Source organism: Scatophagus argus, chromosome 16 (genome assembly GCF_020382885.2).
Source record: "Scatophagus argus isolate fScaArg1 chromosome 16, fScaArg1.pri, whole genome shotgun sequence".
NCBI lineage: Eukaryota > Metazoa > Chordata > Actinopteri > Scatophagidae > Scatophagus > Scatophagus argus.
The window spans coordinates 16,953,430-16,971,358 of NC_058508.1; the positions used below are offsets into that span (position 1 = coordinate 16,953,430).

General features: G+C 43.1%; 1 protein-coding gene across 3 annotated transcripts; it reads right to left on the reverse strand.

Annotated features, from left to right (window-relative positions):
• Positions 1 to 767: 767 nt before the first annotated feature.
• Positions 768 to 17,644, reverse strand: ints1 (integrator complex subunit 1). Of its 3 annotated transcripts, none has more exons than XM_046415503.1 (48): positions 17,488 to 17,644; positions 16,983 to 17,105; positions 16,601 to 16,888; positions 16,285 to 16,481; positions 15,925 to 16,062; positions 15,679 to 15,838; positions 15,463 to 15,568; positions 15,125 to 15,311; positions 14,827 to 14,972; positions 14,595 to 14,736; positions 14,280 to 14,456; positions 14,078 to 14,186; positions 13,874 to 13,994; positions 13,703 to 13,780; positions 13,432 to 13,589; positions 13,069 to 13,165; positions 12,894 to 12,985; positions 12,737 to 12,797; positions 12,463 to 12,660; positions 12,146 to 12,275; positions 11,585 to 11,764; positions 11,214 to 11,363; positions 10,936 to 11,115; positions 10,738 to 10,842; positions 10,472 to 10,639; positions 10,235 to 10,346; positions 9,999 to 10,157; positions 9,752 to 9,898; positions 9,548 to 9,646; positions 9,176 to 9,300; positions 8,793 to 9,047; positions 8,542 to 8,695; positions 8,331 to 8,462; positions 7,627 to 7,795; positions 6,918 to 7,041; positions 6,690 to 6,805; positions 6,448 to 6,535; positions 6,056 to 6,306; positions 4,508 to 4,637; positions 4,142 to 4,275; positions 3,845 to 4,037; positions 3,605 to 3,729; positions 3,364 to 3,473; positions 2,662 to 2,775; positions 2,498 to 2,568; positions 2,314 to 2,405; positions 2,007 to 2,116; positions 768 to 1,804 (listed from the first exon to the last, which is right to left on the reverse strand). In XM_046415503.1, exons 2-48 carry the CDS (start codon positions 17,035 to 17,037, stop codon positions 1,692 to 1,694), a joined length of 6,546 nt encoding a protein of 2,181 aa, XP_046271459.1. In that variant the 5' UTR covers positions 17,038 to 17,105; positions 17,488 to 17,644; the 3' UTR covers positions 768 to 1,691. The 3 variants fall into 3 exon arrangements, with proteins under 3 accessions (XP_046271459.1, XP_046271457.1, XP_046271458.1); XM_046415501.1 differs by having other exon boundaries at positions 6,918 to 7,044; XM_046415502.1 differs by having other exon boundaries at positions 6,918 to 7,044; positions 16,983 to 17,094; positions 17,488 to 17,642.
• Positions 17,645 to 17,929: the final 285 nt, after the last annotated feature.

Genomic DNA, 17,929 nt, shown 5'->3' on the forward strand with positions numbered 1-17,929 from the left:
AGCTGCATTGATGCAGCCTGAGGCAACCTGCTTTTAGCCATGCAGCCCGTGTATCTTATTGTACGCCTGTTATTTATGAATGACAGATTCCACTGACCCACCAGTGTGGGCATGTCTCACCCTCACTAAAGATCCTTAACCATTCTGTAGCTTCATCTTCATGTCCTCCTATGTAACAAAACACCAGCAGCAGCCCATGCTGTAAAAATGGCCTACCCACATCGAGTCTTCAAAAGCACCCTTTTGATCTGTGTGATTGAACAATTACCGCCATGGTTAATTTACTATCAATGGGGACTTCCACTTTCTTAGTTTACCAGCATGCCTACATGTTGTTTAACTTATCCCTTTGACTCCATCAAGAGGTTTTCAGATGAAGTCAGTGGCACAGGGCAAAACAACTCACACTTTCATGGCAAAATGGTTTCCATCACAGCATGTGCATCACGCCTTTAATTTGTCTGTTACACGCCAGTGAAGAGCAAGCGCACCTATGACGGGTGTTTCCAGTTTTATCAGGATCCCAGAGTTATTGGAATGAAATGAAAAGCCACAAACCTTGCACCATTTATTTTTTTTCTCCCTTTCCATCTTCTAAAGTATTATTCTGAAAGGTAATAATTGGTTCTTGTGAAATTTGTGTTTTTGCAATTTCAATATTTAACTGCTTTCCAGTTAAATAGTAGTGAAATGTCTCCATTGAATTCCTGATCTATGGCAGTTTCTCTGTTGGGGGGGGACAAAACAAAACAAAACAAAAACACACATATTCCAAAAGTAATTTTATTCGGTTCACATCAAGGCGGCTCACAGGTGGTGTTCAGGTAACAGAAAATCATAGTGACTTCAAAGGAAATTACTGGACTGTTGTTTTTCGGCCGATTAAACAATGCACAATTATCGCAGTACTCAGGAACAGCGTATTTGTCATTTTGGCTCCTTGTAAGTAAAGTTTCTCTAAGTAAATAGAGTGAGGAATTCCAAAAGTATCTGGTAACTGGACAGACTCTACCAACTTTTAGATTTTAGACACTCACGACCGAATGGGGGGTCATGACGAGAGAAATCTACTTTTTTATGTTCGTCACAAACAACAACCGACGAGGCACGCAGCTAGCATGAAATAATGATGTTGATATTAAGCTCCCTCTACAATGTCTGAAAATGCAATAAAAACTGTTTAACAATTTTTTAAAAATTATGATATGTATTATTATACTAAATATTCATTTAATAAGTACGGTTGACTGCAATTTTGTCTGTGTTGCCTTTAACAAAATATATAATAAAAGCAGTACCTAATGATACTCTTCTTCTTTTGTTTTTTTTTAAATTTCTGGTTAATGTATAATTACATCATCTGGTAAAAATAACTTATGTCCTTTAAGAAATAATAAGTGCACTAATTGTGGCATAATTACAATAAGAGCACTTTTACAGTTTTAATTCTTACATATTCAACACATTGAGAGGGAATTTTAATGCGTTCTTTGAAGTCACAAAATCATCCAGTACTCAATAAATCACTGGTAGCTACCAGCTCCCTGCTACTGAAGAGCCACTGAGTTTGTTAATCTGTTCAAATTATAACAACGTCTGAAGTAAAGTCAATGAGAAAATAATCTAGCTCTGGAATGCAGAAAATGAATGACACTGTTTTCAATCAGATGCGGGGGTTGTTTGTATTGTTGTTATGTTGCTTCCATGTGAAGGACCTTCATAGACTCTGCGATCATTGAACTGGTGTCAATTTGGCCGTAGATACCCACTAAAAACGCCTTGTGGAGCAAGATGTCTGCGTGTTCTGTGAGGGGATAGAGGCACATTACTACATGTCAGTACACATGTGTGACTGACTTACACTCTGGTTGCATGCTTTGTTAAATCACGCCACCCCCCAACCCCCCCCCAAAAAAACGACTGCGCGGTCATGTGACTATAAGAACAAAAGACACCGGAGTTACTGCTTCTTACCCGGTTGCTGTCAAAAATGAGCGTCGTCTTACCTTGACAGAGAAGCACATATTCTGGAAGATTCCTGAGAGCAGTTTGTACCACGTCGAAGTTGCTGCTGCCCATACAGTACATGAACGTTGGCAGGAAGTCTGTTGCCAGGCTGCAGCAGAGAAAACATACACAATTACGTGGTGAAACTGAGACAAAAGTATGCAGACAGCCGGACTGAAGGCTGATAGACAGACAGGTGTCAACATTATTTTGAAAGACAGGCTTTTTTTCTTTATCCCCAAAGGTTCCCTCTCAATTCCAGCATGCTTTTTGCAGTCGGTGTGACCTCGAGTGCTGCACACTTACCCAGGATTATTCTGGATGCAGCGCAGGGCCAGACTGAAGGCCATGTTTCGACACAGCTCTTCTGAGGAAGCCATGAGTCTCTGCAGATCATTCTACGCACAGTCACACGAGATGGTGATTGACGAGTTACACACTAACAGGTGCTGCGCTTGACATTTTGCTAAGTTTCTGTTGTTTGACTCACAATGAAGTATTGAATTATCTCGGGGCTCCTCCTTGACTTCTCATCCACTTCAGTCAGCACTTCCAACACATCTATTGCGAATAGGGGAAAAAAAACCCCACCATATTACTCATTATGATACAAGGTTTATACATATGAAATTGCTGCTGCAGGATGTTAGTTACCCTCGACTGCCTCTCCTCTTGACATCTTTTTCAGGTATGTTGTCATGTCGGCCGCACTCAGTGAAACTGAAGCAGATATGTTGACAAGGGGCAGGGAACCACTGGCCAAGTCATCTGATGAAAAGCAAAAACAACTATTTAACAAAATAAATATTTGCAAGAAGAGTCGCAACATAGACTCATTAGACTTTGAGTCCAGATAAAATGACAATAGTGTGTTTAGCTTCTGCATTGTGACATATTTCTGAGTGACACAGGACGGTCAGACAGGAAATAACGTTGGGAAAAATTTGATTTGATCATTGAAGGCTGGGCCAAACAGCTAGTTAACTAATCTTAGCTCTCTGTCGCTGAAAGTTGAAAATTAATTGATGGGTGGACATCATGATATTATTGGTTGAAACCATACATACACTCAGCTCATATTCTGTTTTACAAGAAGAAGACATGAATGGATTTTGATTTAAATATAAATGGACTTTTTAGCCTGTTTTTGATGTGTATTGTTACACAGCAACCCGGGATGTGATCTAAAAGGGTTAAAAAGGCCTTTTTCATCTTAATTGCCTTTAACGCATAAATAGCTAGCAATAATCAAGACATATATAAATTATCGAGCTTATATATGTGTCATTATTATGTTCAATCTTGTGTTTATTTCTGTCTCAAGGACGGGAACTCTGAAGATGCCTCTGTGCTTACCATCTCTCTCTTCAGGCACAGCCTCTGCAGAAGAACTTTTCACTGGCAGTGTGAGTCCTGCCAGTAGAGATTTCAGTTGAACCAGGTCTGGGTTTTCTGCACACAGAACCCTGGTAGATGAAACAGCAAAACAGAATCTCTAATAAAACCATTGCTGGTCTAAATACGGAAAACTTATAATTCAGTTGAACTATAATTCAAGTTATAACTTGAAAGGAGGATGTTTTTGCCATATACTCACTGCAAGATGTCAGAGTGCTTCTGTAAATATGGAATGGCGGCTGCGGCATCATGGGTAATGTACTTCTGTGTAAACTGCAGAAACTTATTGATGAAGACCAATGGAGAACGACTCCTCTGAAAGTTCTGCAAGGACAAAAATGCACAAACGCCTATGAACAATGAAACAAAAAAAGTCGTTTTGTTTGATCTCAATCCTAAATCCTGCGGTGAAGATTTGACAAGTGTGTGAGCCGCCAACCTGAAGGACCTTCATAAAGGACAGAAGGCAGTCTTGAAGCGCCACCTGGTGGTCGCTGTGAAAAACAAGAGGCTGCAGCAGCTCCAGGATGGCAAGGACATTGCTGAAGAACGTCATGTGGTTTTGCTGCCGAAACTCCTGCATGTTTAGGTGAATGCGACCATGCAAGAGACCTGCAATCATAGGCAGGTGTCTGAAGAAAAAAAAACCAGTCAGTGAGTCATTGTAAAGAGCCAGCAGGTTGAACCATCTAGAGTTAACAGAATAAATCCCAGAATGATACTGCATTTTTTTCACCTGAGCAAAAGGACAGGGTGGGACACAGCCAGCTTCCGACATGCAAGGTTGGCATCAGCCATACGACTCTCTGCAGACTTTGAGTCTCCAATATCAGCAAGCAGTGTGACCAGGCGATGCACCAGAACATCAAGCTGAGGAAAAAAAAAACCCCATAAAATAAGTAAGAGGCCAGTCATGAAATGTGACACATTTTTACTTTTTGCCTCTAGTTTAGGTACAGTGTGGCATCTCTATTATAATCACACAAAGAATAAACACACACTATATCGTGGGAGCAGGACATAGAAAATGAAATGTCATAAAACATTTATATTTAGATAGTAAGAACTATGTGCTCCGTGAATCAGGAAAAGACATCTTTACCTTACAACTGCTGCTGTATGCAGCCCCACCACTGCTGAAGGTGCCTTCAGGCAGGGCAACGTGCTGGATGACCTCAGGGAAGTTCAGATAGATCTGTAGCAGCAAGTTCTGGCACCGCTTACTCATCGCGCTGGAAGACAAAAATGGGATGTACCCTGCATGGTTTAGAGGCACCTGCTACAGGAAAATGTCATTCACTTTCAGGAAAATGTATCTTTATTATTGGCTTAGGATAGTCCAGCTGTCCACGGCAAAGCTAGAAGCTTAGTAACAAAATAATCAAGACTATAATCCCTGATGTTAGCGAGTGGTGTTGCTTGAAGCAATTTAATTGGCAGTGACCGGCAGAACGATTCTGAGCAACCATAGAAAGTTTTGTTAGAGCTTTTCAACTCTATAGCGGCACTAACATCATAAAATGTTTCCAATTTCACAGAAAAATTACCTTGGGTTTTGTCAAATTCACTTTCTCCATCTCTTTCAACGGATTATCAACAGAGCTGATATGAGATCACAGATTAGAGAGTACGAGAGCACTTCTCTATTGTGTCTGTCTGCAAGTGATGATAATTAATGCACATAAACACAAACTAGGCACAGGAAGAGGATAATGTAACTCTGACACATCTGCCTTCAAGTCAGTGTGGTTTCATAAAATCCTCTAAGGCTCTCGTAAGGCTCAAATTATGCACTCTTTACTAGTTACAGCTATGAATTTAAGCAAATCAGAGCGACCTTGACCAAGAGGAAAAAGTCCGCACGTTGTTCAATAGTTGGTGTGTAATTGGAATAAACACCAGCTTATCTGACAGCAAGGTTTCACGAGAAGAATGCTCGACATACAATCAAGTGTTTATGCAACACAAGGCCAAAGCCCTTTACTTTCAACATGTTTTTATCCAGCCATATATCCACTAGCAACCATTTTACCAGACAGCTTAGCTGTACTTAAAATACTGTAATTCGGAAGCTAATTTCGTTTGACCTTGGCCAAAGTTTCCTCATTAAAGTGGTTTAATAACCAGAGACATATTCATGAAAGGAGGGTTTGCCTCCACAAAGAGTTGCACCCTGATCTCTGACAGCTAAGTCAGAGCAGGAATTCACAACACAGGCAAGTTTAGAGCTTCAGCCTTAATCCTCTTGGCTTCATTATAATACACTGAGCTTTTAAAGAGATCACAGTACAGACGACTTCTGCTGGTTTTAATTTCACACCAATAGACCTAATTATCGAGTTTTCCCTGGTCCACGGCATTGTGGCTGACAGAGGAAGTCTATAAAGTTCATCTGCAATGAGAAGGAAAATCTAGTGTGATTTACTCCAAGTTTATCAGCACGCCATAACAGGAAAAAAAATGACTTTCCGTATTTGGGCTAATTAGAAAGAACAACACAATGGTTTGTAGAAACGGATGAGATGAGCACACTGGTGAACCTTTTCGATAATATGTGAAGCATAGGTGTCTAAATTTAGAGGGATGAGAGAGCAGAGGTTAAGCGTTGAAACAATAAATACACTACACAACAAGCTAATATACACAGTACCTGTCCTCCCATTTCTTTGTGCAGTTGATGAGGTACTCCGAGACTTTCTTGATGTTTTCTAGATCTCCACTGCAGTAGGAGTGGAGGAGGGGCAGTCTGGACTGGATGAGGGAACAGGAAGCTTGGTCCAAGCTGCTTTTGTCATCGCGGAGCGAGTCACGGCTGTTGAGCTCTGACTCCGACAAGATCAGATCGACCAGGCTGATGAGCTCCTCCGAACTGAGTCGCAGCACAAACTTCTCTGTCTTCTTCTGCACAGACAAAAAGAGCAGTACATGAGTCATCGGCTTAAATACAATGAACTTTCTCTGACTTCGCTCTCATCAAAAACGTAGGGAAAAAAAAGGGGCAACTCTGATGAGAGATTTTGTATGTGGGCTTTTTGATCTTACTTGACGAATCTTCTGGTCGCGTCCTTGCCAGATCCGCGGGATGTGGCTGCATGCCCACAGGAAATCCAGGGCTGATGACGGGTCAAGTCTGAAAAATGCAAGAAATTTCATGCTCAATAAAATCTCATTAGAACAAAAAAAAAAAAAAAAGCTATTTCGGGGTAATTTGTGTACATTAATGTAACAAAGGCACACAAAAGAGTGGCTCATCAACTGTTATGGAAAAAAACAAACAAATGTACTTGTAGTCTCTGCGCTTGCTGAGAAGAGCACTGATACACTGCAGGAGGGTGGACCAGTTTGACTGATGTGTAAGCAAGGCCAAAAGATAAGGTCTGTAGGCAGGGGTTCCGCGTGCCTGAAAACAAGAGAAATGGTGAAAGAGGCAGCATCAGTAACGCAGAGCAAATACTCATCCCAGTGTGATAAGACGAGAGGAGTACATTATCTGCAGGCAATGCTTATCTCACCTTGTTGAGAGTGAACAGCAGTTTCTGCTGAAGGTCTGGACACACTGAAGTGACCTCAGGGTCGAGATGCTCGAGCCAATCAACCAGCAGCCCAGAGCTCAGTCCAGACTTTGTCACCTCAGAGCTGCTGGCAAAGGAGAAACTGACAGGTTACATCTGTGGAGGTGTGACAGAACATCTGCTCACTTCCTACAGCCTTAAACATAACCTGAAGGACAGTCCAGATCCACATTGCAACTGAGCTTAAGATCTTATGCCCCATGCTCTTTCTAACCAACAAATCTAAAATTTTATTATTGACATTGAGTCATTTGGAACTCGCTTTGGTGAAAATGCTAAAAATAGAAAATGTTTATGCCAGTATTCAACACAAATATGTGCAATCGGTCCACACACTCGCACTCTTCGACCCCCAACAAGACCTGCATCATACCTTTCAGCATGTACCTGCCTCACTGGCAGTGTGGCTTCAAAAACCGAATTCAGAAAAAAGTGTTCACAGCAAGTGAATCTGTTAAGCCAACGTGAAGCTTCAAAACCAATTAAACCTCTCTGAACCAAATCCCACAGCAGTTTCCGAGGACAAGGTCACAGACAGCAAGCGCCACTTTGCTATTTTTGTCACAGGCAGCCGTGTTTGTCAGTTAGTCCCGTCAAATATAAATGTTTCCTGCATGACTTGAGAAGGAAATAGAATTGTGCTGCTCACTTGTTAGAATCCACTTCCTTTTTCACAGCTCGCTCCTCACTTTCCTGAAGCAGCAAAGAAATCACTGTGGCAACAGGGCCGGCTGTGCCATTCTGTGTCCCAACGGTCATCAACAGAGACAGGAGCTCCTCCAAATATGGCGACCTCACCTCCATCAGCCCTTGCAACACTGGGATACAATAAAAACAGCATGCTTTATTGTGCATTGTTACACATGGTACACAGTTTTTGTCCACCCTCCTAAAACAATGAGCGTAACTGTACATTGTGTCACATGAATCTCGCAGTACGAGGCTTTTGTTTTCTTCACGTGGTCTATCAAAACCCACCACACTGCAGGGTTGTTTTCTCATTTCAAGCTACTGTATTTGTTACCCGCTTTGTTCTTTTTATTGCAAAGCACTTTTTGTCTGCGTTATGCTTGTATATGCTGCTGTGAGAAATCCACTGTTTTTGTATGGAAAACAAACCGACCTCCCAACACAGTAAACAACAACAGATGTTGTTCAGAGGCCGTTTCCAGTCAATGACCAGCAACTGAAAAACTGTGCAATTGATAAATGAAAAACCTAACGATACAATATATCAGGTTTCAAATTAACTCTGACAATCAACCAATTATTTCTCTAAAGTGTAATACTAAATCTGAGCTCCGTTCAAACACAATCATGCACGTTCACATCCACACAATGACACCATAATACCTTTTCCAATAAGCTCTGCTTCTGCATTACATCTGTCTCCAGCTTTAAGCATTGCAATGACGGCTCTCAGTGGCACTTCAGTATCTCTGTGATATGCCAAAGCCTCAGCCAGGTGGAGGAAACCTGTACGCACTGCAGAGCGGAGAACCTTGTCACTCGATGTTGATATAAAATGAAATAGACAGCATTTAAAAAGAGCTGAGGTGCTCACCATCACTGTGCCTGTGCGAGTTCTGACCAGCGAAGGACTTGAGCAGAGTCTTAAGTGGTCCACTCTCCACAGTTGGGTTGTCTAACCAGATTAGCATTTCAACAACAACCTTAAGGAATAGCGAGGAGAAAGTCATGTCCTGGGATACGAGGCGCTGGAAGGAACAGAAGCGGAGGGAGAAATAAGAAACAAAGACTGCAATGTTTAATGAATTAATGTGGAATGATGCACAGACTGTCAGCGAGACTCACCTGATAGAGATGAAGTTGGCGCATGAGAGGACAGGAGAGGGTATGGCTGCGGTGCATTGACATGACGATAGGTCCAGCGTGAGCAGAGGTGAGCAGGGCTGCAATGGCCTGTAGAAGCCGAAATGCCAACCCGCCCTGCTGAATTTGGCCCTGCTTGGCCCGCATCAGCTCCTTCGCCAGGGCCTGCTGCAAGGCCAGAGAGAGCTGACTGGGAGGGGGGCCATGCCAGCGAGGGTCCACCTTCAAGGGGAATATCTGGGGAAACAAGGAAACAGAAACAAGTCAGTCTGACAAACAGTCTGACATGACTGGTCAAGTATGTACGGGAACAACCGCCCGCCCCCCCCCCAAAAAAAAGTGTGGTGCTAGTTAGTAAATCCTACCTGGAGCAACATGCCAGTGAGATCATCATCTGGCCCGACTGCAGGAAGTTGACTGGCTGCTCTAACCTTCACAGAGCTGTGGGGCATTTCCACTGTAACTTTGGCCTTACTTTTTTCAGCAGAATCTGTCAGGAGGGATGCAGTCAGGACACGGACAATTCAGGTTATTTTTATATATTTTCCAGGAGATTTTTGTCAGATATTTAATTTTAAATTCCTTGCCATCTAAGATTATGTTGAAAGTTTTAAAAAAAATGATGAAAATTTAAAAAAAATTTAATGTGACAAATGGAAACATTTAATCAAGGCACTTATTTAAATGTCAAGTGTCAAACAATTTGAAATGAAATTACACTAATACAAGTCACCAACCTCGGTCTGGTGGAAGAGAAGAGCTCAGTAACGCATGAAAAGTGTGCCCCCCAGTGGCACCTCGCTCATGCTGCACTTCCACCAGGTGGGCCATGTAGTCTGTTGTGGGATAAATATAAAATCAGATAGATCTAAAATATTTTAAGACTAAAAACCTGAACATTTTAAACCATTTCAAAAATAGGGGATGTGCAGAACTCTTACGCTTGTCCATGATGTTCTGTTCGAGTGTTTGTGGATCGTGGGATACGGCCTGGTCCAAGTACTGCAGCAGTTTACTCATGCTGGACACTGGAATGCCAAAGGACTGTACGAACAGCAGCAGCTGCTGAGGCTCCAGGTCTTGCAAAGCTGGGGAGATGGGGAGGTGTATTGCTCTGTTAGAAAGCAAAAACAGATTTACACGATGAGCAATGCACATTTGTTTTTGTGTACTAGTGACAAATGGCACCTGCATCAACCAATCGAGAAACTTCTGATCGGATCATCCTCAGTTTCAACCAATCAGGCAGCAGAAGGGCCTCCTCTGAGGTGTCTACCAGGAAGGCGGTGGGTAGAGGTTTCTTGTCGGGAAACCAAATATCCAAGAGAGTGTAGAAATCACTTTCTCCTGTAGAAATGTATAATGGTTATCATGATCTTACAGTCTCTTTAATATTGTAAACGCCACCAGGTGTACAGGACTACCTTTGGGTGGCCCCAGAGTCAACAGGATGACCATGGCGTGGACTACAAGGATGTGCATGGTAGCAGTTTCTCCTGTGGTCCAGCGCAGAAACACCTGGTCCTGAGATTCTGACTAAAAAGAAACACAAAAAAACAAACGTTGTACATCCAGTTTTTACCCTAATCATCAAACAGAAAACATTTATGAATTAATCTGAAATTACAGTTCTGAGTATATTACCAGAAGATTGTGCTTACCCAGCTGTAAAGATCCTCTCCCTCTTTGGTCTTCCTCATCCTTCTGATGTACGCTGAGAAGATTGTGAGGAAAGCACTGAGCACGGCATCAGACTCAGGTCTGCAGGAATGCTTGGAGAACAGGTTGTTCATGATAGTGGAACGCTCGACGATTAGCCGGGCAATGTCCTGTAGAGGGCGGGGTGAGGATAAGGTTTATGTCAGCACTGCTCTATGATGGGAGGGCGACACACACTGATTCAGGAAGAGCAATTTGCTGTGCTCACCAGGGCCAGGTCATTATGAGAAGCCTGCTCCTCCACTGGTGCATGCTGGGACAGGTAGATGAGATATGCGCTGATCGTATGTGGATCTGTCTCCATGTGAATAGCCTTGAAAGGAGCAAAGATACAAGACACACCCTTCAAACCCCTGCTCATTAATTTTCCTGGAAGGTTTACATTTACTGCGAGTCTGACACGGACCTGCTGCAGAGCAGTTGACGTCATGCCTCTCACGCTGTCAAACAAGGGGAGTTTTGGGAGGTCTTGCAGCAGCCACTGGTAACCTGGTAATAGCTCAGCATCCACAGAGTCCTCTTCCATGGGCTGGTCACGCTCCTCTCCATCTTTCAAGCCTCCTTCACTCAACACCAACGACAAACCCTACACACAAATGTACACCATAAAATGAATCCTTTTTTTTTTTCCTAAACAGCAACACATCTCTACCAGAGGTGACACTCTGCTTCCAGTTTGGGTACCTTCATGGCTAGCACTCTCGATGCCACCTGAGAAGAACTGAGACGACGCAGAAAGTAGTCCAGCACTTCACATGTCGTCTGCTCGTCAGCCTTAGGACCTAACAAAAGATCCTGCAGCCGCCCAAGCAGCTGCCTTTGCTTCTGTTGCCTCTAACAGGTAGAATGATAACAATTTATGATTGGACAAAAGTCAGTTCAGTGTAAATAAGCACAAGGATAAATTTAGCATGTTAATTTGAAACCAAGGGCAAATAAAGACGTGTCATCGAGAAAATTTTTAAAACACTCTAAATCAATCAATCATGTCAAAACAGGACAAAGCCAGTAACTGCTGAGAGTAACAGTAAAGTATGGTGTTATAATCAACATACTTGTCTTTTCTTGGCTTTCTGCTCTTTGCTCTCTCCCTCTTCGTCATCCTCGATTGGCAGGCTGTCGTCCGCGGCATCATGCAGAAGGAATTCACACAGGCACTGCACCGGCAGCACATCCAAGGACCCCTCACTCGACTGGACCAAATCCGCCAACCACGGCATGGACTGAGAGGAAGCCTGTGCAGGTTCAAAAACGCACCACAGTTACAGGATGCACACCGAAGACAAAACCCCAAAGACTAAAGTGTTACTTCTTCCACCTCTTCAAGTCAGACTCAAATGACATTCTTGACTAATGTATCTGCTGCCAATAAATCACTCATTCAATCAATCTCAAACAATCTTTCTCCATTTGAAGTTCAGATTTAAATCACCATGCTAAGAGTTCTCACTCATTATGTGCTTGTTGCGACGCAATCCCTATTTTTAGGCTAATATTGTCATCCAACACCTGTTGCCAGTCAAATTTCACCATTACGTACAACACTACGAGAAGTACAAAGATGCTTTCTTATTTTTTAGGCAGTTGAGTGGTGTGTTAGAGCGTGGACACAGTACCTGTCTCTGGATGATGTTGAGGAGGAAGTCTGGGTTGCGGCTGCGGCACAGGAGGTGCCCAAGACGCAGAGACTGGTTGAGGCTTTTTACCTGCTCCTGGACCTGAGGAGGAGGTCGACGGGGAGGACCCCTGAACACAACAAAAACTGTGAGTCAATCTTCCAGTCACACTGCGTGTATTATTATTCTATTATGGAGAAGTCCCTCCCTCCAGTCTAAATAAAGTGAAGGATATGATTCCTATGTTTCAAGATCCAATTGGAATTTCCCTTCCAACAGTTACACTGTGCTTGAGGTAATTTCTCTTGGTCTCTTACTGCGGATCCAGACTAGTAAGCTGAGACAACAGCAAGCTGTTGTTCTCTGTGATGGTCTGTTTGGTGGAGGCTGCTGCCAGGTGGCTCTCAAAGGCCAGGATCTCTTGTTTCTCTCTCTGGGAGATCTGCAGCTCCCTGTTGATCATCTCCGTCTTCGTGTCCTCATCCGCAACGGTGCAGGGAGGGTAGGTATAGTTACTGTGGAAGCACAGAGAGACGTGTCTTAGTTGTCAAGCTTGAAACTGTTTTATTTTAAATGATAAGCTTTGCTTACTTTGTCATGACCATCTCCATTAGCATTTTCAGTGTAGGATAGCCATCCCATGCAGCCAAACCTAAAGGGAAAAAAAAGGTCAGACAATAATAATAATTTAATGGCTTAGAGCTTAGAATATACTTATGTATGCCACACAGAAAGCAGAGCAGTGTACCTATTTTCTGTGGATTAAAAGCAGCCACCACGAGCAGCAACAGCCACGCCTTCCAATACAGAGTGGATATTGCCAAATTTGGCGGTTGGTACCTTAAACATCGAGAGTCATTTGTTATTCCAGACTATGAATTGTATGACCTGAAAATGCTTTCAAAAGCCAGTAAAGACTGTACCCTGCAGGCAGCTGAATGTTCTCTGGGTGGTGGTATGTACACAGATTGAGCACCGCATCAATGAGTTGGATCCTTTCAACTTTAAGGACCTCCAGATCTGTTTAAAAGAAACAAAAGGTCAGAATCTACACATTCAAACTGATATTATCAAGCTCCTACAATGAAAACCATGCTTGTTGTGTTCACACTTTAGCAGAATAAAAGCAAATTCGTGACTAAGCAACTTCCCCTTCAAAGACTGAAGCTGCTCATTACACTCAGGCACGTGTGTTTACCAAATCTCAAAATATTCTGCCAGGAAGTAAAACACAGCAGTTTAGCTGTGATCAGAAACAGCTACAGCCTGCGGGGATCTTCACACACCATCAGACTGAACTCCAGCAGCCCTCTTAACAAGATGATCAGCGAGCTCCATAGCATCAGCTGGACCCAGCGGCAAATCACGTGACAGCCCAATGACCAGAATGCGCATCAGTGTGTCCTCCAACAGAGGCACCTCGGAGCAGAGGCGAAGGAAGAAACTGAGGAATGAATTTAAAAAAAAACAAAAAACAGCTCAGCAAGCTGACAGTGCTCGATACAGGCAGAAGGAAACATGATTCATTTTGGATTAGGATGAAAGGAGGAAACTCACTTTCTGTCACTCTCTGGAGGCCAGTTGTCCCACTTGTAATACGTCTCCGGTTGTTCTGTGAAAAGGACTTTGTGAAGGCTGTGGGCATGAAAAGAGATCAGTAACTGAAAACAGGATTAGCTTTAAGTTAGTTTTAACAGTTAACGACATCAGATTCTTGCAGTTACCGACCAGTGAACATAGTCCTTTGCACCAACTTTGCTGATGGTGGGAACCACAGTGTGAAGCCACCACACAGCGTCTCTCTGGATGGCTGCGATCTGATTCTGAAACGACCTCAGGACCTCGAGATCTGAAACAAGCCAGAGACATTTTAGAAAGTTAATAATGCACATTATGGTTACTAGACCATTAGAATAAATGCACAATACTCACTCTTCTTCTCCCCTTTGTCCCATGCAATACCAGCTTCTTTGACCTGAGCAGTGATGCCCAGCATCATAGAGACCGTCAGTAAATCTGTCACCTGGATAACAAAACGCTCCTATGGGAGAGACGAGGACAAACAGCTCAAAGTCAACTGTAAACACAAGAGGATTAAAGCTGAAGTGACTGGGGGCTTTTTAAATATACTTACCTTGAACTCCATGTCGACATAGCTGGCCTCCTTTCTCTCCTGCATTAAGCCAAAGCAGAAGGACTGAAAATTAATCTCATGCTTGGTCTGCTTGATGATTTCTCTCAGCAGAGCTCGGGAGGCACGGAGATAATCGTCCTTGTTGGTTAGCAGGTCCTGGAAAACCATCGCCAAGAACTGCAGACACAATGAAATACAGGGAGGAAGAAAATTAAAAAATTAAAATTCAGAGGTTAAAAAAAAAAAAAAAGAAAGCAGCTGATTAAAACTGTAACACTATTTCGAATCAACGACCCTAACGACTCAAAGCTTTACCTTTGGAGCCTGCTCTGGGCTGTGCTGCAGCACTGTGTGGAGGACTTGCATGTTGTTAGGGTTCCTTGCATTGGACAGCTCATTGAAGATCACGAGCTTCACCATGGTGCCCAGGTTGTCTCTGTGTGCACTGAGCAGCTCCCTGGAGAATCAGCAGTAAAGCACCTGTTAGTGTAAGAAATCACTGCTTGCTTTTAAGTTAGAAGTAAAACAACAGGAGACCTTCACAGACCTGACACACAGCATGTAGTGGTTGAGGAGGACTTTGGGTTTGAGTCGGATTTTGATCAAGTTGGAGATCACTTCCATGTCATCTGCTCCGTGGGAGTTGCAGTTCATACACAGAGACATGAGGAGGTCTTGAGCTGGTCGAGTCAACTGCGCACACACACAAAACAAAGAAGCTATTAATTATGCATTCATAATAAGCTTAGTTTAGTCATTTTCAGTTATGTTTTACATACAAAAATATTGTGGCAAATTATCTGTTGCAAGACTGCCATCTTTATTCCAGGACACCTGTTTCTGACCTTTGGGTTCTGGAGCCACATCTCCAGCCTCTGCACAGCCATGAGCCGAGCCTCTTTGTATCCACATGTGGCCGTGAGCAGTCGTAGCAAATTACGAGACACGTTGTCCATCGGCTGCCTGCGATTCAACTGATCCCTGAGGACGTCAAGCACGTAGTCCTCCACGCTCTCTGCCAGTTCATCATACCTGAGGGTGAGACAAGACCAAATGGTATAGAAAGCCATTAAGTTAAATGTGTTAAATTTATGAAATTTAAAACTGTGTTGTACCTAAAAGTATTTTCTGTTGGACTGGACACGTATAGCATCCCTCACATCTGCATGGCTGGCGTTCGTACCTTGGCATGACCTGCCCTTCATCCTCAGGGCTGAGTTTCTCCTCAGCTATCAGCAATTCAGTCTGGCTATCGTCCTCATCGGGGGTTGAAGGATGCGGGCTGCTGCCTGAAAACCAAACGCAAAAGTCCAAACACGGCATCGGCATCAGAATTTGTTTTCTGCAGCAGGAATTCTAAGATTCAATAGGCCTGTGAGTTTATTTAATGTAACCATACCTGCACTGAGATCTCCTCCAGAGCGACCAGTGTCAGTCTGCAGCAGCATACTCTTCGGGGGCATCTTTGTCCCAAAAGCAGTCTGAATGTTGTCAACGAAATTCTTGCAGTGAGAACTATCCACCCAGATCCTTTCCCCCAAAGAGTCCTCGATGTACACCTGAAATTTTATTTTAGATTGACAAAGAGTTCCAACATAAAAAATGTAATTTAGAAAACAGTTTTGAGTGTTTAGGAGATTCTCACTTTAACAAAGATCTCTGGCCAGTTCTCGTCCTCCTCGTAGGCTGCCATCAGCAGATTGCAAGCAAGAACAGACACCAGGCTGTTCCCCTTGGCTTTAAAGTTGATCGAAGCGTCCCGACGCAGGAGGCTGCACAACGCCTGGAAAGTAATAAAACTCCAGTCAATTTCCATCTGTGAAGTTCACTTTGTGGCACGTCTTTTGCACTTGTACCAATTCAATACCATGTGTTTTAATAACCAACTCTTTGTTAGTTGGTGAGTGATTATGTACATCAAATACCTCCTGCTTTACTATTCTGCAGATAAAATAGCATATCAACATTATGACTGGTCCTGAGACAAGCCTCAGGTCCCTCTTACCTCAATAATTCCTTCTGTAGCAAAAACATTGGGCTTAATTTTGGCCAGGAACATGAGACTGAGGTACAGTGTTATGTCAGGCTTTGCTCGGTTCATCTTGAGTTGTTTCACCGCTCCACACAGCAGCCCCTCGATGCGATCATCATTTCCTTCAGACTCCGCAGCCTCAATCTCATCCAGCAGCACTGCTGGTGACACTACAATGAAAAGGAGGAGTTTTAACTCAAATATAAATTATGAATTTGTAGCCTTTTCAACTACTTTTATCAAGTTTTTCAAACAAAAACAAAAAAGCACAAACTAGCCACTGATTTACCTTCGATAGGAACCACTGATGGCTCCTTTATTGAGGGTGAAATTGCCCTCTTGTCCACAGCTGCAACATCAGCAAGTCGTCCCAGAGCACTGGGAGGGGTGGTGGATAATTTGGGCCGCTTGGCGAGGCTGGACAGACCCGATGAGGAGGGTAGAGTGGAGGAAGTCTCTCTCTTACGGTCAGCAGGTAAACCTGTAGATGCTGGCTTCAAGAGGACAGCGGGGGCTTTAGGCTCTCCACCCTGGCTCTTCGATCCGAGAGCAATGAAATCTCCCGGTGGAGGATGCCCTGGGCAAAGCACAGATCAGATTAAGTTATATTGTTCTTCTGCTTTGCCACTGATGAAAACAACAGTAAGATGACACTGAAGCTGGCTTTATACCTGAGGGTTTTGCAGCACTGGGACGCCTGAGAGTTGTGGGCTTGGGACGATTCATCGTGGTCAACAGGCACAAGTCAAATTCACAGCAGCTTAAGCGGGTGACATTTCCTAGCTGAAAGTGATCTGTGTATGAGGGAAAACAAAGAAACACAAGATGAAGAAACGTAAAATACACGCATGTGTTGACTGCGATACCTAAACGGTTACTGCTAACATCCGCTGGCTATTTAAGAGCCCAAATCCCAATAATTAATAACTTGGCAAGGAAAATAACACTAACGTTACAGAGCCGAAGTAACAAAAAACGCTGTGTTCAGTCTCAGTCAATAAGCCACAGGCTCTTAATTATGTCTGCACTACATACCGGACAAAAACTGCCAAGCTAACAATAACATACTCGGCTAAAAGCACAAATGTAGCTGTTAGCAGCTTTCGTTAGCTAACCGTATCAACGATAACGTTAATTTGCAAGTAAATTAACAATCTCGAATTAAAAGGGACTCACTTATTTATTCGGCCTCATGAAACTGACAGTGGTTTTCCTGAACGATGCACTTTAAGCAAAAGAATTACATTTCCCGACTGAAAGGCTACCAGACTTTCTGAGCCATGACGGCTTCTTCTTCTCGGAATTACGGTTCATTGCTAATAGAAAAAAACTACAGTGCATACCGCCACCTAGCGCCAGAAAGTGTCATGTAACGTTACTCCTGATAAACCTTTTTACATTGAAATTGTTCACAGGAATCATAACTATGTTGTGTCTAACTAGATGCTAGAGAAGTACAGCTGTACTCGAAATCATACAGGGAAACACATATTAGCAGCTGAAGCATGGAGACAGATACAATAGCTTCGTCATTTATAGAGCGGTCTATTAAAAAAAATTACAAGATTTGTATTTAACACCTCTATTTAACGATAGAGATGTGATTGTGGCGTAAGTT